We start from the raw sequence: 23,774 nt of genomic DNA on the forward strand, positions 1-23,774 counted from the left end.
TAAAGAATTTAATTTATTAAGCATAATATCACATATTCTGATTTGTTCAAATGTGCATATATTGAACTTATAACTAAAAATATGAATTTGTCCGAATCGTTCTTGCCGAGCCACCACCACACACATCACTATCTGCTCCTCCTGCTGCTCCGTTGTACATCCAGCTTTCTCTTTTATCTGCGGTACAAGGAAAGTAAGCTATGAGCACTCATGGCTCAGTAAGTTCCTTTCCTACTCACTAAAACCGAGAATCATCGTATATCAAGAATGGATCAACATATCATCGTCTCAACTAATCATAACATAACATATCATTCTATTCAAACATATCATGCATATTTCTTATTCACATATCATTTCATAGAAGCATGAATATCATATCATAAAACAAATAAATCACAAGCATGAGACATACAAGGGCATCATATTCATATCATAATATCACATGACATTATATCATATCATCATATAATTCAAGCACATATGAATGTAGGCAATGCATCGTGAATTTGAAAACTTATACTTAATAGTACTTGAAATTAATATCATCATCATTTGGGATCCCGGTTTGTACCATATACTTAATGCGTAGGTCCAAGGTAGCAAGTCTTGAGCCCTACCATGCATACATACTAGGCCCGAGTCTTACTCCATCGACCTAGGGCACTCAAAGGCCCATTACTGACGAGGCCCGAGTCTTACTCCATCGACCCCGGGGCGTTTACGGAGCCCACCCTTGGTACAAACCATAAAAATAACTTATCATGCATAACTATCATATCATGTCCTTAACAATCTTTCATGCATTTATTCTTTTCATTTCTTTTCATTATGTATAGCATTTTCTATGCTATCACATATCATAACATAACTTCATTTCTTTTCATTATGTATAGCATTTTCTATGCTATAACACATCATGGCATATTTCATAATATAACTTCATTATGCATATCATTTCATAACTAAAGCAATCATGCATTCTAACTTATTATCATATCATTTTCATACAACATGGCATAGACATATTTAATTTTTGTTCTAGGGTTTCTAGGGCATCTATCCCTTCATGGCCGAACACATAATGATTCATTTAGGTCATACAAACATGTATCACATTCACACATTATCAAGTTTTCATAAGAAGTACTTTTAACCCCTTAGGTTTCATTTCCAAGGCCTCTAGGTCCTTTAAACCTTACTTGGCCGAAATTCATAGAATATAAACTTCCTTTAAGTGGCCTAAAGCATGGGAAACCTAAGTAAATTTCATAGCAAGATTTACTAAGAACATCATACACAAGGTTGGATCATAAACAAGCTAGGACTCTTGTGATCTTACATGTCATAAATCATGTAACTAATTTTCTACATTCCAATTAAACATGAGAGCATTAATCATCTTTCATAACATAATATCACAGAGGTCATTGAGCATATCAGAATTTTGTTTAAGCTTCTCTAAACTATCACCTTACCATGGCCGAAATATTAAGAGTATGGTTCATGAGTTTCTTTCAACATACAAGTATACAACTCTTAAGAACTTTATATCATGTCATATAAGCATAGTTATTTTAAGTTCAAGGTCCTCCTAACCCTAAATTCTTTCTTGGCCGAAACATGAGAGTGGGGTTCTTTTGGTTCCAATCAACTTCCAAGCAAGAAAACCATAGGAAGGTCCTTAGCATTTCATAGAGGGAAACTTGCACTAGTTTGGTTAGACAATAATTTTCCTAACCTATTTACAATATTTTTGATTGAAATTCTAGGGTTACATACACCTCTGATCATGCATCATATATGTATACAAACATAGGGGAAAACTTTCTTTCAAGGCATAGAAAAAAAAAATCCGAAAATCACATGAAAGCCTTGTACCGCAGGTGAGGGAAGCTTACCTTCTTTGCTTAAGTTTCCTAGATTTGAGAACTTGCTTGTGGACCTTTCTTCCTTGCTTGCTTTGCTCGGCACCAATGGAGGAAGAAGTGGCTAGGTCTTTTGGTGGAGAGGAGGAGGAAAAAGAGGCTTCTTCCTCTTGTGTTGCTCGGCAAAAGAAAGAAAGAAGGGGGAGAGTTGTTGCTCTCGGCAACAAGAGGAAAGAGGGAGGGAGAGTGCTCGGCACAAATGGAGGAGAGGAGGAGAGTGATTTGAGGATGAAGCCCCCCTCCATGCCTATTTATACTAAAGTGAGGGGAGGAAAACTTGACTTGATTCATCCTCCTCATTTACTTCTCCTCTTAATGAGAAAGAATATGCTAGAGAAATGCTTCTTGAGTTTCTCTCTTTTCTTTCTCTTAATTTCTCTCCTTTCTTTCCTTTAATTATAATTCCCATCTCTCCTTTTACAATATTCACTCCTATCACACTTGGTTAATACCTGCATGCATCCACAAGAGAACCAAGGATCAAATCCTTCTCCTAACATATTTTTGTACAAAATAATTCATGTATATGCATTATGCATAAATATTTCATACATGCATATATAATATCTCATATCTCTTTTGTTTACATTAATTCCTTGCATTATAAATCATGTATAGAACTTTATATTCTCAACTTTATTTTCTTTCATAAAGTTTTTAATCATCTAAATCCTTCCCATCGTAACATTCAACGTAGACTATCTACACATTCTTTTCATTACATTCGTACTCTCATTGCCCTTACTTTATTTAGGCTTTCTAGGGGTGTTACACAAAAATCCAAAACAAAAACAAAACAGGCATCGAACCTCGCTCTGATACCAAAAATTGTCACGCCCCTAAAGGAGTCCCTGCCAGACAAAAATCCGACAGCATCTCCCCTGTACCGGTGACAATATGAAGCATCACTACAAACAAAATATACATCAGCCACATGCGGCTGGAATATTTATATACACAACCACGCAGTTATAATAACAGCCCACTCGGCTGGAATGAAACAATCACAACCACGCAGTTATATATAAAACAGCCCACATGGCTGTACTAAAACACATCGGAAAAACGAAGGAAAGGCCACACAACACAAATAAATACAATGCATGCCGGCACGGCTTAAACACAAATACAACACCAAAACCATAGGATAGCCACATGGCAATACACAAATACAATGGCAAAAATAAGAAAAGAATATACAAAAGAAAACAATCACGATCTTCGGATGTGACGTAGGACCCGGCAGACAGGATACTCTGAGCGACACCAACCATCTACAGGCTACCTGAAAACATAAATGTATACATGCGGTGGTGAGTATAGGTAACTCAGCGGGTAATAGAAAAGATAGTGCATGGTCCATAAACAAACATGGAGATCACAAGTATACAGTATCAGTAGGGAATAAAGAGCATGATCATACTATCATAATCAATGCACCTAAACATAACTGACATAATAACCTGACATATAAACTGTACAAACCACAACTAACATAATGACAGATACATACCCAATCTGGAATCGACACATGGTACAATAATTAGTAAACTCACCGGATCTGCGATATCTTACATTCCGAAATTTAATGAAATCCGAAATTTAAACCTAGGTTTGATTAATTAAAACCTAAGTCCATTCCCAAAACAACTCCCACTTAAATGGGTATCCAAACAGGCCTTAACCATGCCCGTCGATCGATCCCCTCAAAACCCACCATACGAGCTTCGAAAAATTCTCAGAAAATTTCTAAAAATTTTGAAAAAATCCAATAAGATTTTTCGTCCAATAATATTTATTATTTAATTTTGCGATATCTTACATGTTTAGTACGACCGTGCTATTTGGCACAACCGTGTGTTGCTTGGCTTCGGTCGTGGGGGGCATGGCTGTGCAGGTTTGTACGACCAAGCATGGTTCTCCTTCGGTTGTGGCCGCATGGCCGTGAACTGTCTCCCTTCTGTTCGGCTACACGACCGTGTAAGGTTGCACGGCCCAAGCTCCTGTGTGAGTTTTAGCTCCATTTTCGCTCCAAATAGCGTCCTGTCAACAAGAAAACACACAAAGAGCAGATCTTTGAACAAAGGAACATTTATGATGAGTATGCACTAAAGGAGACGATTATGCAAAGAATATGTATGCATAAAGCATGTGAATGTGCGCTAAAACATGCATAAATGATCATAATATTTGCGCACATCATACCCCCAAACTTAAATCTTTGCTTGTCCTTAAGCAAAACCCGGAATCTAGATTCATGTGGTTAGATAGTGCATCATAATCTCTAGCAAGTCAATCTAATTCTATCAAATGATTTCATTGGTGAGCAAGATTCAAAAGTAATTTAAGTATGACCTAAGTAGTAGTCCTCCGTGCTCAGTGCGAAAGTGACCTAAATTTATCAAGTTTCAATCCCTAAGTCTTGTCAAGTCGTCATAAAATTGTGTTCCTTATGCTTCCGACGATAGGCACTTACCTGCCACACGCAAGGTTCGTTCCCCTCAAAAATGCTATGCATCGTCTACACAAGGTCTCAAAGGAATATTCAGTATCAAGAGAAACATAGCATTCATTTCCCCAATAACCTAACTCGGTCTTAAAGGGGTGAATTGCTAGTTTCCACTTACGATAACAATTTTTTTATCCGTTATTTTTTTCCATTCATTTTATTTTTCTTTTTGAATGTTTGCAAAGTACCAAACTTGAACAAACTTTCATATTTTTTTTTTGGGATTAATTTTTTCCAAATGAGCTTACATGATCTGAGTTTATCCAGTAACCAAAATGTAGTTGAGAGGTCACCATAGAAGCACAAGTACTAGTCCAATTCTATGAATCATGACTATTTTAGAGTTATATCAACCATCGAAAATAGGCATAGTGTACAGAGATCCTAAACAAGGCCAATACTTAAACTCTTATAGTAAAAGCATTGCTCACTTCATGCTATCAAACATAGAAAAAGATATATCACTAAAAATACTAGCACTATAAGTAACACATAAAATCTAGAATAAACGTGCTAGTATTTTGCAATAAGAAACAAGCAATCATGATGTGATGTAAGATGCAACTAGCAAAAAATTTTATTATGCAAAAAGAAATGAGAAAACTAAATCAAATGCATCCCCCCAGACTTAAACTTTTCATTGTCCCAATGAAAATTAGAAATGTAATGTGAAGGAGATTTATGAAGTTTAGAGAAGTTACCAAGTGATGAGCTCCAAATGATTGGCATTCATGTTTTTAAAGATGCTCCTCTATCCAATGCTCACATTCCTCCACAACTTTGAAATATACAAAAATAAAATAGACAAGAAAAGTTAAGTAGAGGGTACATTTTTATTATAAAGAAATGAAACTAGAAAGAACTAAAGACATGAATGAAAACAAAGAAAATGAACTTCGGTTTCCTCCCAAGAAGCGCTTGTTTAAGGTCATTAGCTCGACCACCTCATTAGATTTATCGAAATCTCGCTCTTGGAGGGGTAAGATATTTCATCACCCTCTTACCAAGGGTTCTTATTATGGAGAGAGCTTTCATTAAAAAGTAAAGAATCGCTCTCTCCATCTTCGTCTTCTTGGAAATTCTTTCAGGAGGTCAAAGACGGTTCAGATCGAGCTTCCAATTATAGGCCTCATGAAAATCTGCACACCCAAAAGAAAAGCATACCTCTCCCAAGCATGCTATATTAGATAGAACTAGAACCTTATTATGATAAACTGAGTATGTATAACAAATTAAATCACATCCAATAAAATCAATTATAGGTACCTCTATAAAGTTCTCTAAAAGATCACTAGAAATACTAACCTTGCATTGTTGAGGTATACCTAAGAGTTCTAAACATGTGGATGTGACTACTTCAGAATTAAGTACTGGTTCTAGCTCTGACTCAAGTGGTGGTGCTTCTGAAAATGGTGATTCTTGGGGCTTTGCTTCCATCGCACAAGTCCGTACACTTTTATTAACCACATCATAATAAGTGGGGAAGAGTCCACTAACACTAATGTCATCAATAAAGGGATTAACAACGTTATTAGAAATTTGAAATAATATTCGTAAAGCTGAGATCCCCCGTTGCACCATTAGCTCTTCAGAAACTTGTGTTGTGGCCTCCATTTGACTTGGAGCAGGGATATTTGTGTGTTGGGAGTCCTCCAAGTCAACCGACTCATCTGGTTGTGAATGATGTTGTCTGTCCAGTGAAAAATCATCCTAAGACTCTGAGAAACTTTAAGATGCTTGAAAAGAATGATCAACACCTTGCACACTTCTATAATCAAAATTTTGATAATCCCTCCAATCCTGATTGTAGTGCTGATGTGGGTCAGAGTTCTGCTGTTGGGAAAATAACTGCTCACTCTGATCTAGAATTAACTGAGGTTGAAAGTTCTGAATTTGATAATCTCCCCAGTCATAGTCGTAAGTATTAGGAACTTGCTCATAGGTATCTTGATGTTGAGGTTGACCCAAACACTGAAGTTCTGAAGTTATGGTTATCTTTTGTAAAAGATGGCAAATAGCAGCTGGATGAGATGTGCTACCACACACTCCACAAAGGAACTCAAATTGATCATCATCTGAATCATAATATTCATCAATAGAAGATCTTATGCTCATGGGTGTGAAAAATCCTCTTGAAGCCCTGCTTGACATGTTAGTACTCATGGGTATTCAAGAAAAAATTATGAGAGAGAGAAAAAGAAAAAGGAAAAAATGAAGAAATAAGAGCAAGAAAGAGCATGCAAAAAAAAAGAAAAAGAAAAACTAAACCTTAAACCAATAACAAGAAATAAATGCAGAGTTTAAAGAGAAGAAAGAAAATGCAGTTTTTTTTTTAAATTATGAAAATGGAAAAAACCAAAGCTATTCATAAGTCTAGATTAACTAAATTGCTAATCTACTAATGTTAATGCGAACAATCCCCGGCAACGACACAAAAAACTTGGTATGCAACTGCAAGTGTACGGTTTCGTCGTCAGTAATAAAAATATCGAATCCACAGGGACTGTTGATTAAGCACTAGAGATGTCTCAAGGTAAGTTATCTAGATGGTCGAAAGTTGGCTTTGGAATTTGCAAACTAATGAGGGTGATTGAAAAGGGAAAGTGAAGAATGAGAGAAAGAGAATGAACTGATCTTGGATGGAATGAGCTTCAGGAGATGGATTCTAGGATTTTGGTTTCATTGTAATACTAGGAGATACTACATAGATTGCTTAGTTTCTACCCTCTATGTCCATGCTCTTGTAGGAAGTTAGATTGGTCAATATCCCTAAGTATCGAATAGAGACGATCCCTGTGAAATCTTGTAACGGTTAACCCCCCTGTCACGAGGGTGCCTCGGTAGATCACTGGGATACACATCTAGTAAATAATAATAAGGATAAGGGTTACCTACCTCCTTATGGCGGAATTGCCTCTCCCTTCAAGATAATGTCCTAGACATCGTGAACGGGTTACCCTTATCACTAGGGCCCCTCAGGTATACGATCTAGAGCACTCTCTTTACGAGAGTAGTAGTTCCTAAGGAATTATTTCTCCTTTTAAGATAATGTCTTAGACGTCCAGAAAGGGTTACCCCTGTCACTAGGGTACCTTGGTCAATACGCTCTAAGGTATCCCCTTTTCGGGATCAACAATCCTCCACATCAAGCAATCAAAGCATAGAAATGTAAACATGGCACACACTCAACTCATCAAGCACGAACAAGGCATCAACAGGTCATTGAATAGAAACAAGACTAATCTACATAGTTCTACATCTCCATCATATTACAAATACTTCTTAATCCTAGAAGAGGATGTCTACTCCATTGTGGGGGAAGAACAACCCCAAAACATAAAAATGAACATACTTACAAACCTTGATATGAGAAGGAAGGGAAGAAGCGATGCTTATCGAGGTTTCTGATGTCTTGGAGATGCCCCCTTGCTCTGGAGATGGACGGAACGTCGAGGGATGACGGTGGATGAAGCTCTAGGATTTCCCCCAAAGGAGAAAACCCTTTCCCAAGGAGAGGGACGAAGTCCCCGAACCAAAGATAATCAAAGAATAGGGTTCTGACCCTTTTATACCTCCTCCATGCTGCCCAAGAAAACTAGGATTATAGGCGTCTGCTAAACCAGGTTTTTCACCCATTAAACAAGGTTTTCTTGTAATTCACCCTGAGCCAAAATTGTATCCCTTGAAATTATATTCAATCTAATACTTGGATCGAGCCCTGGATCAAACCAAGCTGAAAGTTATGGTGGTTCGAAGTTTGGTCTGCAGTCTAGGCGGAGGTCCAGTTGAACCCGCGGTTGGGAGGCACGGCCGTGCTGTTTAGCATAGGTAAACAATACTTTCTCTCTGTTAAATCTGAATATAGGTTGTATATCTTGAAGTCAGCTACGTTTCGGTATAAAGAACAGCCTGAAACTCCAACGGAGAACAAAGTTATGGCCGAACTACGATCGGTCTGCAATCTGCCCATAATTTAGTACAACTCTATCTTGGCGCGGCACGGCCCGCGTTCTTCGTCGCACGGCCATGTGGAATCCAAACAACCTCACACGACTTCCTCTCATGTTGAGTCACATGGCTGTGTGGGGTCACACGATCGTGGCCTTCTTCGTCTCTGCAAAGGTCACACAGCCGTGTGGATTGACACGACCGTGACCTTCCTCGCCACTGGAATGTTTGGCACGACCGTGCCATTTGGCACAGCCGTGTGTTGCTTGGCTACGGTTGTGGGCGGCACGGCCGTGCAGGTTTGCATGGCCAAGCATGGTTCTCCTTCGGTTGTGGCCGCACGGACGTGCACTATCTCCCTTCTGTTCGGCCACACGGTCGTGCGAGATTGCACGGCTCAATCTCCTGTGTGAGTTTTAGCTCCATTTTTGCTCCAAATAACGTCCTGTCAACAAGAAAACACACAAAAAGTAGATTTCCGAACAAAGGAACATTAATGATGAGTATGCACTAAAGGAGACGATTATGCAAAGAATATGTATGCATAAAGCAAGTGAATGTGTGCTTAAACATGCACAAATGATCATAATATTTGCGCACATCAAAACCCAGATCGATATGATTCTTCAAATGTTACCCAGAAGTTTTGAGCATTTTCTCCTGAAATATAATATGAATAAAAGGATGTATTCATCGGCGGAACTACTTGTTGGTGCGGTTAGCACAAATGATTTAACCCAGGTTTTGATGAATGACAAATAGGTTAAGTTAGGTTTATTGTTGATCTAACACTCTGATCGAGTGTGCAGGATAAGTCCAGACAGTTCGACGGGCTGACCGGATGTCTGGCACGAAGCCCAACTAGCACAACAAGAAAAATGTCATTCAACAACACTCAAACGACAACAGTTTTATACCAAACCGTTGTCTTTTTATCTTTTAACAACGGTTTTAACAAAAACTGTTGTCTTTTAGTAATTTTTTTGGCCTATGACAACGGTTTTTAAAAACTATTGTCAATTTATATTTTTTTGAGGATACGACAACAGTTTTTAAAGGGAACGACAACAATTTTTTAAAACTGTTGTCTATGTGCACTTTTTTGGGATTACGACAACAGTTTTTAAAAACCGTTGTCTATTAACTGTTGTTGAATGTGATTATTTTTTCTTTCGCCACTTTTTCTCCTTCGTCATTTGTCTGTTTTACGCTTTGTTTTTTTCTGTCTCTTTCCCAAAACCCTACTCTTCGCCGGCTCCTCCACACCGCCCTCTTCGTCGCCTCCCTCCTCACCACCCTCTTCACCGCCTTCTTCGCCGCCTCCCTCCTCACCGCCCTCTTCGCCGCCTCCCTCCTCACCACCCTCTTCGCTGCCTCCTTCCTCGCCGCCCTCTTCGTCGCCTCAACTTTCGGCCTCGCCACCTCCTCCTCGCGGCCTCTACTTTCATCCATCTTCACCGCCTCCTCCTCGTCGCCTCGACTTTCAGCCAGTTCCAACACAAGAAGGAAGAAGAAGGAAGGAGGAGGAGGAAGATGGAAATCCCTCTCCTGATTGTCTCACTGATCTTTCTCTGCTTCTTTTCCTCTGCTCTCTCATCTTCTGTGGTCACCTATTTACCTGGATTCCAAGGCCCCCTTCCCTACATGACCAAGGGAAGCTTGGTCTACGATCGGCGATGGTGAATCATGTTTCGGCGTCTCCTGTTGCAGCATCCCCGCCGTGGCATCGCCACTGGCTTCCTCGCTCTCACCGCCTTCACTCTCGGTTCCTCCGACGACCCCTCCCTCCCCACAAGTAACCCTCCTTTATTCCTTTTCCCTTCACCTCCTTTCTCAATATTTTCTCTTCTTTCTCACGCATGTGCTCCCCTTCGTAAAAGATGTCGCCATTTCGATATGCGATCCGTTTCGACAATTTCTGTCTTCGACTTCATCGATTTTCTCGCAAGATTTCACGCTTCCATTCTCAGTCTTTTCTCCAGGTTTAAACCTAACCTATCGTCCTTAAAGTTTTCTTTCATCAATTTGGAGTTGCATAATCTTTTAATCTGATTCGTAGAGTTTTTTGCACGGCATTTTCCAACCGCGTGCCCTCTTCCACCTCCGGATTCAAGTAAGGACGTGGCATGCTGCAGTGGATGCCTCAAAAGGAACTCTATTGTCAAAGCGGCCGCGGCAGCTGGTCCTGCCGTGGTGAATATATGTCTTACTGAAGGTGAAAGGACTTTATTGTGTCTTCAGATTTCCTCAATATGTGGATTTTTTTTAGGTGTATTCGTTTGAACGATGAGCTTTTTCCAATACTTCTTTTCAGATGTATATGGTCCTATGCCTATAATGGGTATAGGGTCTGGCACTATCATTGATCCTGATGGGACGATCTTGACCTGTGCACATTGCATAGCAGACTTTTCTAGTAGGCAAGTGATCTCAAAAGGCAAAGTGAGTATGCAAACCTACAACTTAGTTATTCATCTTGATGAAGAAATGCGCTTAGAACTGGATGAGGACTGAGAATTTGAATTTGCAAGTTATATCCAGTTGGACTTGGTTACAAATACTATCTGGGTGAAGTTACAAGCAATTAGATTTCATCATGTAGACTAATAAAGATTGTGACTCATGTCTTAGTCCACCTTTGTAGGGCGGAAATTGTAGAAGATTGCAAGATGCATATCGGTCTTTTTGAAGTTTCCTTGGTTAGCTTGCTGTCATACAAGTTTGAAAGATGTTCTCCTAACTCAGTCTGGTTCATATCTGACTATGCTAAGTTTGCTTGAGATGATGAGATGTAATAGTCCTGGACCATATCTTTAAGTTTCCTGGACCATATAAGGGAAGCTTGGTCTACCATCCTTATTCCTGGACCAAGGTAACTTCTTCTTCTTGATCAGTAATTGAGGAAGCAATATGATACATGCTTTTGTCCTGTCTGCGTGAAAACATTCGTGCAGGTAGCCAACATTATCTTTGTAGATTCCCCGTTGGGTTCTGGATTCTCATACTCAAGAAAATATGAAGGGTATGATGCCAACGATACTATTTGGTCCGAACAGGCTTCTAAGTTTCTTTTACAGGTGGGAAAGATCATATATATTCCTGATGTAATTACTGTAAGTGCCTTAAATATGTAATCTTTCACTTTTGCAGTGGCTTGTTGAGCACCCACAGTTCATCTCCAATCCCCTCTACATTGTTGGGGATTCATATGCTGGAAAAATTGTACCTATGGTGGCCAAAAGAATATTGGATGGTAACTCTACTTCTAATGTAAACTATTGATGAGGGTGTTAATTTACATGCCATTTTCATTTACTGTAATTCAGGTATTGATGAAGGGAAAGAATCATTACTTAACCTCCAGGTAAATTGCTTGAATTGATGGGCCACTAGCAATAAAGGGAAAGAATCTAATTTTGATCTTTAAATTATGTCATAGTTTATATATATGAAAGAAAAAAGCCTTGGCTTTCAGGATTACTTGATTGGCAATCCATCCACGGGTGGAAAAGTCGATACCAATTCTAAAATACCTTATGCTCACAGCATGGGAATCATATCAGATGACTTCTTTGGGGTAATCTTAGTAGATCAACTAGGACGAATTTATCAAAATGATCTTTGGTATCACTTCACGAATTGTTATTTAGTTATTATTTTTTTCCAATTAATTATATTTTGTTATTTAGTTATCACTTCGCTTTGCCTTGCCCTCGTGGTCGTGGGTTGACGCCGACTCCTCCAGCCGCTTTTCGTAGCGCGTGAGCAAAGCAAGAACTTGTGTAGTTTCTTTTTATTTTATTTTATTTTGTTTTTTCTCCCTTTTAAATCTCCTTTTTTGTTGTTTTTATCTCTCCCTGTTATTCTGCTTTATTGGTGCGACTGGAATTATTCAAAGCTACTTCTGCTTTAGTTCTTCCTACAAAGTTGGATTAATCACAGTCGTTCTGCAGTATTGTCGCCGTAATTACTTGGACCACTTGATCGGAGAGAAAATGCCAAAGTTTTTGTGGCATTTCAGCCATTTCCAACAGTTTAAGCTACCCATTTTTGTATGCAGTCGTGGGCCATTAATCAAAAATCATATGAAATTGATCTAAAATCAATCGAATTGATATAGTGGCTAGCGCATGATGTGTTGTCATCATGAGGTATGAGGTTCGAATCTCGATAAAGTCAAGATAAATACCTTCCTTATGTGCTAGTCAATATTCTAATTAGCAGTATCCTCTATGATGTTGTTGGAAGTTTGGATTGCTCTTTTCTACTCTCTATTCCGTGTAAAAACTAAATAAACCATCTCTATACTTTTGCATGATTGTCGGAGAATTTTATTCGAATATGAATTGGGGAAAATGCTAATATAGTTAGGAATTTTGATTCCTGCTAGAAGTTAGGCCATTTACTGAGTCTATTTGAGTATCAAGAGAGTAGATCCTTATGATCCTTATGAGAGTATCAAGAGAGTACACTTAATCATTCGCTAGACTTTTTGAATTGTTTTTTTGCAGTCACCTTGAGAACAATAAGTTAACTGGTGATCTATCATTTTTGGATGGCCTATCAAATTTACAAGAACTGTATGTCCTTTCTTGCCATTATATTGTCATTTAACGAACATCAATGTTTGCCCAAATTTGTTCTCTTTTAACGTTTGGCTTTGTCTAGCACCAACTCCAGCATGAAGTAACTATTGAGCTTGCAGGTACGTGCAAAACAATATGCTGTCCGGAACAGTACATGGTCATCTTCTTGGCAAAAATATAGTTTTCACATGGGTATTTCTTATTAGATTGTGTTGAATATCTCTTTAAGTCCTACTTTCCAATGAAATTACAATTATCAAACTTGGGTATGCTATTTTGAGGCGTATCCCCAAGAAACTTAGACTATTTTCAAGAGAAGGTAGGTACGACTCAATACAACTGACTAACTTTTGTCTGAAACATGTATATGAATTAAAGATATTGTTTTTTCATTTGCAGATGATCTTCCACCTCCCCAACCATTCCAAGAGTTAAGTGCTTCTTTCGGAGGATTTGGCATTGAAACAACACATAGATATTGGTTATCTGAAATCAACGATGCCACAGAAAACTTTGCTAAAAAAGTTGGTTCTGGGGGCTATGGGACTGTGTATTATGGAAAGTTGAAAAACGGAAAAGAAATTGCCGTCAAAGTTCAAACCAATGATTCTTGTCAGGGAAATAGACAGTTCTCAAGTGAGGTAGTCGTTTACATAGCTTTGGGTAAAAGGGTTACTCTTAATTGCTTAGATGATTGCTTAGCCAAACCAAAAAGATATGCTTAAGGCTCTTCATAAAGTGTGTTTATGGTAGCTTGCTAAAGGATTGCACTAAGTTATTATTGCACCAGTTTGACCAATAAAATTTGTTCCAGGTTTCTCTACTTTCAAGAATACATCACAGAAATCTGGTTGAATTTCTCGGTTACTGCCAGCAAGAAGGCAAAAGCATTCTTGTATATGAGTTTATGCATAATGGAGCACTGAAAGAGCATCTTCATGGTAAGCATCATTTTGTTATGTTTCATATTTATCTAAGTTAAGAGTAATTAGTTGGCTCTGGGTATTCGCAGGCTCCTTGTCTCAGGAAAGTCCCATCAGTTGGATAAACAAACTTAACTCTTTGTATAAATCCTTTCACACTTGATACGCATATTGGTGTAATAAGCAAACTTAACTCTTTGTATAAACATGTCAAAGGTCCAGTAGCTCTTGACATATTACAACCTTTAATGTTGGTGATAAAAATATATACTGGAGACTAGCTAGACTTGTTGTTGAATTGGATTAAAATCATGTGATTTTTATTTTCACAGGAAGTAAAAGGGTGTTATATACTTAGCCAGTTTTGGTACTTTAATCACAGGAATTGCACAAGTAGAGAAGATTTGATCCAACAAAACAATATACTTTGGCATATATATGTGAGATATATTGTTATGGGTACTATTTAGTTTTGTAAAGTTTGGTGATGTTTGGATGTTGATGTTTGGTACTTTAATGATGTTTGGATTGTTGGTTCTTGATCACTGATATTTTGTAGATAACTTGAACTGAAAGTGAGTTATGCAATAATTTTAATTTGTGCCTAGAAAGAAGTATTGTTATCATATTCAATTGTGTACAACGTCTTTGTCATTATCATCTTTATGCCATTTACTCCTGGGAAATGACTTAACTTGCAATCATATGCTATTTACCTTAGGGAAAAGATAATGATCCCGTACCCAGAAAGGAGAAGAAAAGAGAAGCTAGGAGGGAGGAGAAACCAGAAAAGGCTGCAGTTATTGATATGGTGTTTAGAAGATGCACAGGTTGTTTAGAAGATGCACAGGTAGAGAAGACTTGATCCAACAAAATAAGATATTTTGGATTTTATATATATGTGTGATATATTGTTATGGGTACTATTTTGTTTTGTAAACTTTTGTGATGTTTGAATGTTGATGTTTTGTGCTTTAATGATGTTTGGATGATGATGTTTGATACTTTAATGAAATTTGCATTGTAAATATTGATTATGTTTGGATTGTAGGTTTTTTATCAATGAAATTTGCACTAGATGATTTGCACTGGATGAAATTTGCACTGGATGATGATGTTTTTTATAAACTATTGAGTAGGAAAAGATTAATAAATTTTTTATTTATTGTCAACATGTTGTATATTGTACCCAAAGACATCAGTTTAAATATGTCAAACTGTTGTCAATGGCGTTAAAAGACAACAGTGAAAAATCATTGTCAAACTGATGTTAATTAACATTGTTCGCTAAAAAGAAAACGGTTTTTAACCGTTGTCAAACCGATGTCATTGGCAAAAAAGACAACGGTTTTTAGCCATTGTCGTAGACAGTTCAAAACTGTTGTTGAAGAGCCTAGGCATACGCTCAAAGACAACGGTGAAAAACTGTTGTCTTTGAAGGAAAAGACAACAGTTTTTCACCGTTGTAAAAAATGTTGTCTTTGCCTTCAAAGACAACGGTTAAAAACTGTTGTCGTTGGCCACCCCTTTTAACAACACAGCCTTTAACAACAGTTCAAAATGGCCTACGACAACGGTTTAAAACCGTTGTTGTTTGTCTTTTTTCTTGTAGTGTAGGTCGACGGGCTGACCAGATAGCTGGCACGAAGTCCAAGCGGGTCGACGGGCTGACCGGAGGCTTAGGCACGAAGCCCAGCTAGGTCGACGGGCTGACCGGATAGCTGGCACGAAGTCCAGACGGGTCGACGGTGTAACACCCCACCCTCCTCACTACTAGTCTGCGAGGGCGGAGCGCTACTGGACTACTAACTTTACTTAATTAGAGTTGTTCACATGTAAAGATCAATACATAAACTCTCTAAAAATGCAATTAACTAGCAGCGGAAAACTAAATGACTCATCTAATACATTCTTAATAAATGACAATCTTAATAAATCCTTATGCTAGGTCCCAAGGCTTCTATAGTCCAGGCATCACACATCCATCTGCACCTCCTTGTCGCCTTCCTTTGCTATAACTTTTCTTTACCTTTATCTGCAGTAAGAGGAAAATGCAACTATAAGCAGAATTGCTTAGTAAGCGCTATCTAACTCACAAAACTCGAATATGCATGTAATTGGAAGAAGTCTAAAACTGAATGCTTAGAAAGAAATACTACTCATACTCATCTACTAATAAAAGAACAAGACATGCTGAAATGCTAAACATGTAAAGCTACTCATGCTCAGAAAATAGCAAAGAACAGTAAACTAATCTAAATAACATGCTAGCATAAAAGTAAACTCAGCTTGCTGATTTTAAAACAAAGTGAAACTTAATTCATCTGTTCTAAACTTATTCTTTAATTCACTTGTTTAAAACTTATTCTTTAATACTTTATACTTATGTAAAAATTGCTTTACTTGTTCAAAAACTTATACTTATAATACTTCAAAATAATAATCAACTTCTCTTGGGCCCGGCAAATGTGCTTTTACTTTTGTAACGACCTGACCCATTTGGCGGCCCATTTGGCGACCCTCGGGTCGTCGACCGTCGACCGTCGGCCGTGCCGTTACTACTAGGTTATCTAAACCTAGGGACGACTATGGGAGCCCAACCCAAGGACAACTGAGAGTCCAGCACAGTGCCACTGATAAAAGTAAAATACTTGTTATCTTTTAATACTTCTAATATATAATGCCTCGGCATTTTCTTTAGCACCTTGTGTGCCAAATTCCCTAAAGTCTTGACTTTGGGATCTACTTAAGGCCTTGACCTTTTTCTTTCTTTTCTTTATCTTTCTTATACTTTTCTTAAACTCAAAATACTGATAGGGAACTCAAAATTTGTAATTGAAATGCTTAATGAAAAATCTACACTGCAATGCTTAATTAAAATCTGCATTATAAGCTTACATAAAAATCTGCACTATAGGCTTAATTAAAATCTGCACTATAAGCTTAAATAAAAATCTGCACTATAAGCTTAATTAAAATCTGCACTATAGGCTTAATTAAAATCTGCACTATAAGCCTAAATAAAAATCTGCACTATGAGCTTAATTAAAATCTGCACTATAGGCTTAATTAAAATATGCACTATAAGCTTAATTAAAATCTGCTCTATAAGCTTAATTAAAATCTACATATGAGCTTAATTAAAAATCTGCACTATAAGCGCTCATCATGCTTCGAATTCAAGAAGAACAAAGGTCCGAAACTACTCCTACTGCAGGTGAGAAGCACTTACCTTGATTCTTGGACTCACAACCGAAGAAAAAGGGCTTCTAAGACCTTGGTCGGCCGCCGGAGATGATGCCCTAATTCCCTTTCGTTTTCTGCTCGAGCTCCGCCATTGTACGCAGAAGAGAAGGAGAGAATGGTTTAAGTCACGGGAAAACATAGCATCAACTTATCCCTTTTTATAACTTAATATTTCTGTTAACTCCTTAAATAAATTCGCTATCTTTTCTAAACAAACAAATCTAATATCAACTTATCCCTTTTATAATATTTTGTTAACTATCTTAAATAAATTCGCTACCTTTTCTAAACAGACAAATCCAACATCAACTTATCCCTTTTATAATCCAATATTCTGTTAACTATCTTAAATAAATTCGCTGCCTTTTCTAAACAGAAAAATCCATTTGCCCACCTGGTCAGCTAGGTTTTGACCGAGCCAAAGGTCATGGGTTCAATTCTCGACTTGGACATTTTTTTGTCGAAACTTCCTTCGTTTAGTAAAAATACCAAACGACCTCCAAAAATTACATAAAAATACTCTAAAAATTTCTAAAAATCCCTAGAATATTTCTATAGTATTTTTAAATATTTTTAAATTACTTTTAGGACTCTAATTGAGGAAATTTGGGTCATTACAATTCCCCATATCTTATAAAAAGTTCGTCCTCGAACTTAGAATAATTCTATAGCATGTTCTCTACCTTGTACATGCATTAGTTAGCGTCCATAATCTAAGGTACTAATGAAAACCACATCAAAGGTATCTTAGGACCTCCTAACCTACATACAATGAACATAAGCATAAGCAGTGACATAAGCATGACAGCATAAATGTAAGCATGGTAGATGAACTAAACATAATGATAGACTCGATCACAAGCATGTCCATATGCATAGGCAAAAACATAACATGAACATAACGTAGACCTAAACATAAACGTAAATATAAACATAACATGACTTCAACATACTTGCATGCATACTCATAAACATACTATTGTGGCGGCCTAGTTGCACTTAGTAGTACCATAACATAAGTTGTTGATCAGACAACTACCCTAGCGCTAGGTTGGTAGGGGTCCGAACTTAGGACCGGAGTTCCCCTTTATTCTGGCGCACTCACTGGGCTTAGGTCCCCGGATCATACCACCATCCCAGAACATATCTTGTTTGATTCTGGCGCGCTCACTGGGCTTAGGTCCCCAGATCATACCACCATCCCAGAACATATCTTGTTTGATTCTGGCGTGCTCACCGGGCATAGGTCCCCGGATCATACCACCATCCCAGAACACATCTTGTTTGATTCTGGCGCGCTCACCGGGCTTAGGTCCCCGGATCATACTACCATCCCAGAACATATCTTGTTTGATTCTAGCGCGCTTACTGGGCTTAGGTCCCCAGATCATACCACCATCCCAGAACATATCTTGTTTGATTCTGGCGCGCTCACCGGGCTTAGGTCCCGGGATCATACCACCATCCCAGAACACATCTTGTTATGTAAAAGAAACTAAGCAGAATTCTTAACTTTATAAGCACTTCTAAACATATCCCTATTCTGTACATATAATCTAATACTTCTAAGGATTTCTCTTTACTATAAAGAATAAAGAAAAGCATACTAAAAATTAAATACTTTCTTACTTGAAAACGACAAGGTTGGTGCTGATGTGTGATGTTGGAGAATAGGAATTGCTCTAATACCAACTTGTAACACCCCACCCTCCTCACTACTAGTCTGCGAGGGAGGAGCGCTACTGGACTACTAACTTTACTTAATCAGAGTTGTTCACATTTAAAGATCAATACATAAACTCTCTAAAAATGCAATTAACTAGCAGCGGAAAACTAAATGACTCATCTAATACATTCTTAATAAATGGCAAGCTGAACACCAGAGACCGGGCGGATTACTACAGCCTGTCCAAATTCCAGAATGGAAATGGGAAGAAATCTCTTTGGATTTCATTTCGGGTCTTCCCAGGACGACAAACGGATATGACGCTATATGGGTGATTGTAGACAGATTGACGAAGTCTGCACACTTTTTGGCGATCAAAATGACTTATTCAACTGAACAGCTAGCTCAGTTATATGTTAAGGAAATCATTCGGCTACATGGTATTCCTAAGACCATTATTTCTGATAGAGACGGTTGTTTTGTTTCACACTTTTGGGAGTGCGTTCAGAAGACCCTCGGCACGAAGTTGTTATTTAGTACAGCTTTCCACCCTCAGACCGATGGGCAAACTGAAAGAGTGAACCAAATATTAGAAGATATGTTAAGAGCTTGTGCCCTGGACTTCAAGGGAAGCTGGTGTCGATATTTATACCTGGCAGAATTCGCCTACAATAATAGTTACCAAGCTACAATTGGAATGGCACCTTACGAAGCTCTGTATGGGAGGAAGTGTAGATCCCTTATATGCTGGTATAAAAGTGGTGAAAAGAAGGAAATGGGACTCCGAACGGAACTTATTGATGACACCACCTGAGCTATACAGATGATCCGCCAACGAATAGATACTGCTCAGAGTCGGCAAAAGAATTATGCCGATAAACGGCGCAGGCCGCTAGAATTCAACATCGGAGATTTGGTATTCCTTAAGGTATCCCCCATGAAAGGGATAATGAGATTCGGAAAGAGGAGCAAGTTAAGCCCACGATACGTAGGACCGTACCGGATTTTAGAAAGAGTGGGCCAGGTCGCATACAGACTAGAACTACCTCCAGACATGGTAGCTATTCATAATGTGTTCCATGTATCGATGCTCAAGAAGTGTACTCCCAGCACATATCAAGTAATTGAGCCACAGTCGGTACAGGTTCAAGAGGACCTAAGTTACGAAAGTAGACCTATTCAGATCTTGGACCGAGAAGTCAAGAGGTTAAGGAACAAAGAAATACCCTTAGTAAAGGTTCTATGGTAGAATCAACGATTTGAAGAAGCCACCTGGGAACGCGAGGACGATATGAAACAAAAGTACCCGGAGCTATTTTAAAGTTCGAGGACGAACTTTTTATGAGGTACGGGGTACTGTAACACCCACTAAGCTTTTAAGATAAAATAAGAGAATGATGAATTTGCCTTAGAAAAATATTAGTAGAATGTTGAACCAAAAAGAAATAAAAAGAAATAAAAATAAGGAGTTGTCAAGGATTGAACCTTGAACCTCTCATGATGTAAATGATAGGATTAATGGGTAATAACCAGTTGGGATAGGAATAATATATTGATAGCAAAGGAGGGAAACTCATGATAAGGATGAGAGTAAAAGCTAGCCAAAAGAAAACAAGAAAAGAACAAGAGAAAGGCAACTTGCTTTCCTTCTTTTCTCTCCCTCTTCCTCTTCTTTACCGTGACTTAAAGAGGGGAATTAAGGGGATTCATTCCCCCTTGTTTCATCATGAATGATGAGAACAAATAAATAAATAAAATAAATATAAAAATGAAAAAAAGGGCTAAGGGAGAAGGAAAGCAAAAACCAATTTTGCTACCTCTTCCCCCTTAACATAAAAGGGAGCATGTGAAGAGAAGATTTGATTTTTCACTCATTTCTCTCATTCTCCCCTCTCCATCACCGAGAACCTCAGCCCCCTCTCCTCCATTTTCAGCCCCCAAAACAAAGTTCCTCCTAGGATACAAAGGAGGGCTACCAAAGGAAATAAAAGGAGGAGAACAAGAAGAAGAGACCCTTTCTTCCATCACCACACTTTAGAACCACAAGCGAAAAGGATGTAAGTATCCCCTCACCTGTGGTACAAGTAGTTTTGATGTGTTTTTGGATTTTATGAGGATTTTAAAACCTAGAACAAAGTTGTGAAAAATTTGGCCAAAGGAAGGACTTGTGATCCTAGGAATGTTTAAAATAAGCCTTGATTCATGATAATTTTTCTATGCTTTTTAAGAAGGTTTTCTCTCATATTTTTATATATATGTGATGTTGGATTAGAGATGTATCTAACCCTAGAGTTTCAGCCAAAAAGGTTTTATAAGGGCTAGGGAATTTATATGTTTACCTAACTTGCACAAAACCCTCTAAATAAATGGTTAAAGATCCATTATTGTTTTCATACTTGAAGGTTACTTGGAACCAAAAGTATCCCACTCACAAGTTTCGGCCAAGGAAGGGTTTAGGGTTAGAAATACTTTGAATTTAAACTCACCATGTTTATATGATAGAATATAGAGTTTCTTAAAGAAGTTGCATGCTTGTATGTTGATAGAAACTCATGAACACCATTCTTAATGTTTCGGCCATGGTAAGGTGGATGGCTTAGAATATCTTAAACATATTTTTAACATGCTCAAAATCTCCATGACAATAAGATATGAAAGTTGTTTAATGCTCCCATGCTCAATTAGGGTATAGGAAAATTGGTTGCATGATATATGATAATTATGACCACAAGGGTCCTAGCTTGTTGTGAACCAAATTTATATGTACAGTTCTTTGATATTTTTGCCATAAAACTTGTTTAGGTTTTCCATACTTTAGGCCACCTAAAACCTAGTTTAAAGACTTGGAAGGTTTCGGCCAAACATATGTTATGAGATAAAGAAAGGAAAAACCTAGGAAACCTAAGACACAATTTAAATGTATGCTTATAGTGCTTGACTTTTATACATGTTATGAAATGTGTTAAGACTTTCTATGCTTTTATGCCATTTGAACAAATTCCATGCTTGATGAGGTTCGGCCATGTAGGGTTTAAAGACCTAGAAACCCTAAAATTTAGACCTCATGTGTTAAAGATGCTTCTTATGAAATTGAGATAACATGTTGATTGTGTTCACATGCTTATATATTTAACTATGATTCAAATGGACACCTTAAGGCCTCGGCCATGAAGGGATACATGCCCTAGAAACCCTAGAACTTACATTGAACATGCTCATGTCACTCTCCATGAAATATGAAATGTAGAAAGCTAAAAAAATTCACATGTTATATGTTGTTAGAGACCTAAATTGACGCTAAGGGAAGTTTCGGCCATGACAACTTGTATGATGCCATTTATGAATTTATACATGATGTTAGAGTAAGTTCACATGCTTGTATGCTTGCTTGAAAACCTAAATGAGTACTTGTAAGTTTCGGCCATGACATAACTTTAAGGGCTTAAAGAATTTAGGAACTAACTCAATTGTGCTTACCATATTCCTTGAAATAAATGCTATAAATATGGTTAAGGTTCCCATGCTTTAATGTCATTTAGAACCTTGTTTCACACTTGTTAATATTTGGCCAAATGAGGTTTAAGGACTTGGAGAACTTAGAGTCCAAGTAAACCTTGTTTATGATACTTCCTATGAAAATGATATGTGAATGAATTAGGTTCTACATGCTTGGATGTGTTTAAAACCTAAATGGGCACCTAAGAGGGTTTCGGCCATGATAAGAACCCAAAGGATTAGGAAGCTTAGTACCCAAATTAATCATGTTACATTGTTCCTTATGATTGGATGAGCACATGATATGCTTTTATGCTTAGACATGTATGCTTGTGAGCTATACCCGATGAGAACTTCTACGATATGTTAGGAGTTCAAAATATGCATGTTTTATGTTATGATATGTGGGTAAATCTTACATGCTTTGGTGATATGATATGAGCTGAAAATATGCATGCTTATGTTATGATATGTGGTTAAATTATGCATGCTTTGATGCTATGTTTAGTGCTTAAAATATGCATGCTTTCATGATTTGCTATGTGGTTAAATTATGCATGCTTTGATGCTATGCTTAGTGCTTAAAATATGCATGCTTTCATGATATACTATGTGGTTAAATTATGCATGCTGGATGATATGCTTTATGCTTAAGATATGCATGTTTTTATGATCCATGCCTAAGTGATGCATATTGTTATGATATGATGTATGCCTAAGTGATGCATACTTTTATGGTATGATGTATGCCTAAGTGATGAATGCTTATGTTATGATATATGGTTAAATTATGCATGCTTTGATGCTATGTTTAGTGCTTAAAATATGCATGCTTTCATGATATGCTATGTGGTTAAATTATGCATGCTTGATGATATGCTTTATGCTTAAGATATGCATGTTTCTATGATCTATGCCTAAGTGATGCATATTGTCATGATATGATGTATGCCAAAGTGATGCATACTTTTATGATATGATGTATGCCTTTATGACATGATGTATGCCTAAGTGATGCATACTTTTATGATATGATGTATGCCTAAGTGATGCATACTTTTATGACATGATGTATGTCTAAGTAATGCATACTTTTGTGATATGATGTGTGCTTAAGTGATGCATGCTTTTATGATGTATGATATGTATAAGTATGACATGTACTTTACTTTATGTGGCTTGTATCAAGGGTGGGCTCCATAAGTGCCCCGGGGTCGATGGAATAAGACTCGGGCCTCGTTAGGGATGGGCTCCTAAGTGCCCCTAGGTCGATGGAGTAAGACTCGGGCCTAGTATGTTGCCTTGTAGGGTTCTGGACTTGCTACCTTGGACCTACATAGGTTGCGCGCAATATGTAAGTGGTACATAGCCGGGATCCCCTTTAAGTTGAGATTATGTTCAAGTATATATGTAAGAAGAAATAGTTTTAAAGATCATGAGACATACACATGTTTTTCGGATACATGTTTTTCA

General features: G+C 37.8%; 1 protein-coding gene and 2 long non-coding RNA genes across 3 annotated transcripts; all 3 read left to right on the plus strand.

Moving 5' to 3' along the window:
• The first annotated feature begins 10,071 nt into the window (after positions 1 to 10,071).
• Positions 10,072 to 11,156, plus strand: LOC121999595. The gene is made up of 5 exons (XM_042554254.1): positions 10,072 to 10,180; positions 10,266 to 10,367; positions 10,445 to 10,600; positions 10,700 to 10,827; positions 11,030 to 11,156. The coding sequence occupies exons 1-5, from the start codon at positions 10,072 to 10,074 to the stop codon at positions 11,072 to 11,074; spliced, it is 540 nt and encodes a 179-aa protein (XP_042410188.1). The 3' UTR covers positions 11,075 to 11,156.
• Positions 11,157 to 11,375: 219 nt separating this feature from the next.
• On the plus strand, positions 11,376 to 11,731 carry LOC122000355. The gene is made up of 3 exons (XR_006117098.1): positions 11,376 to 11,462; positions 11,536 to 11,638; positions 11,712 to 11,731. It is a non-coding gene; the product is annotated as an uncharacterized LOC122000355 (long non-coding RNA).
• A 1,845-nt stretch (positions 11,732 to 13,576) lies between these two features.
• On the plus strand, positions 13,577 to 14,679 carry LOC122000356. The gene is made up of 3 exons (XR_006117099.1): positions 13,577 to 13,612; positions 13,786 to 13,912; positions 14,616 to 14,679. It is a non-coding gene; the product is annotated as an uncharacterized LOC122000356 (long non-coding RNA).
• Positions 14,680 to 23,774: the final 9,095 nt, after the last annotated feature.

The sequence above is a fragment of the Zingiber officinale genome, chromosome 7A (assembly GCF_018446385.1).
Source record: "Zingiber officinale cultivar Zhangliang chromosome 7A, Zo_v1.1, whole genome shotgun sequence".
Classification (NCBI taxonomy): Eukaryota; Viridiplantae; Streptophyta; class Magnoliopsida; order Zingiberales; family Zingiberaceae; genus Zingiber; species Zingiber officinale.

What these genes read in the sequence shown, in the direction of transcription:
- LOC121999595 (XM_042554254.1), top strand. Translation starts at nt 10,072, where the DNA reads ATGTTTCGGCGTCTCCTGTTGCAGCATCCCCGCCGTGGCATCGCCACT. An exon ending in CGACCCCTCCCTCCCCACAA is followed by an intron (nt 10,181 to 10,265) that starts GTAACCCTCCTT and finishes CCTTCGTAAAAG; the next exon opens with ATGTCGCCATTTCGATATGC. An exon ending in AAGTGATCTCAAAAGGCAAA is followed by an intron (nt 10,828 to 11,029) that starts GTGAGTATGCAA and finishes CCACCTTTGTAG; the next exon opens with GGCGGAAATTGTAGAAGATT.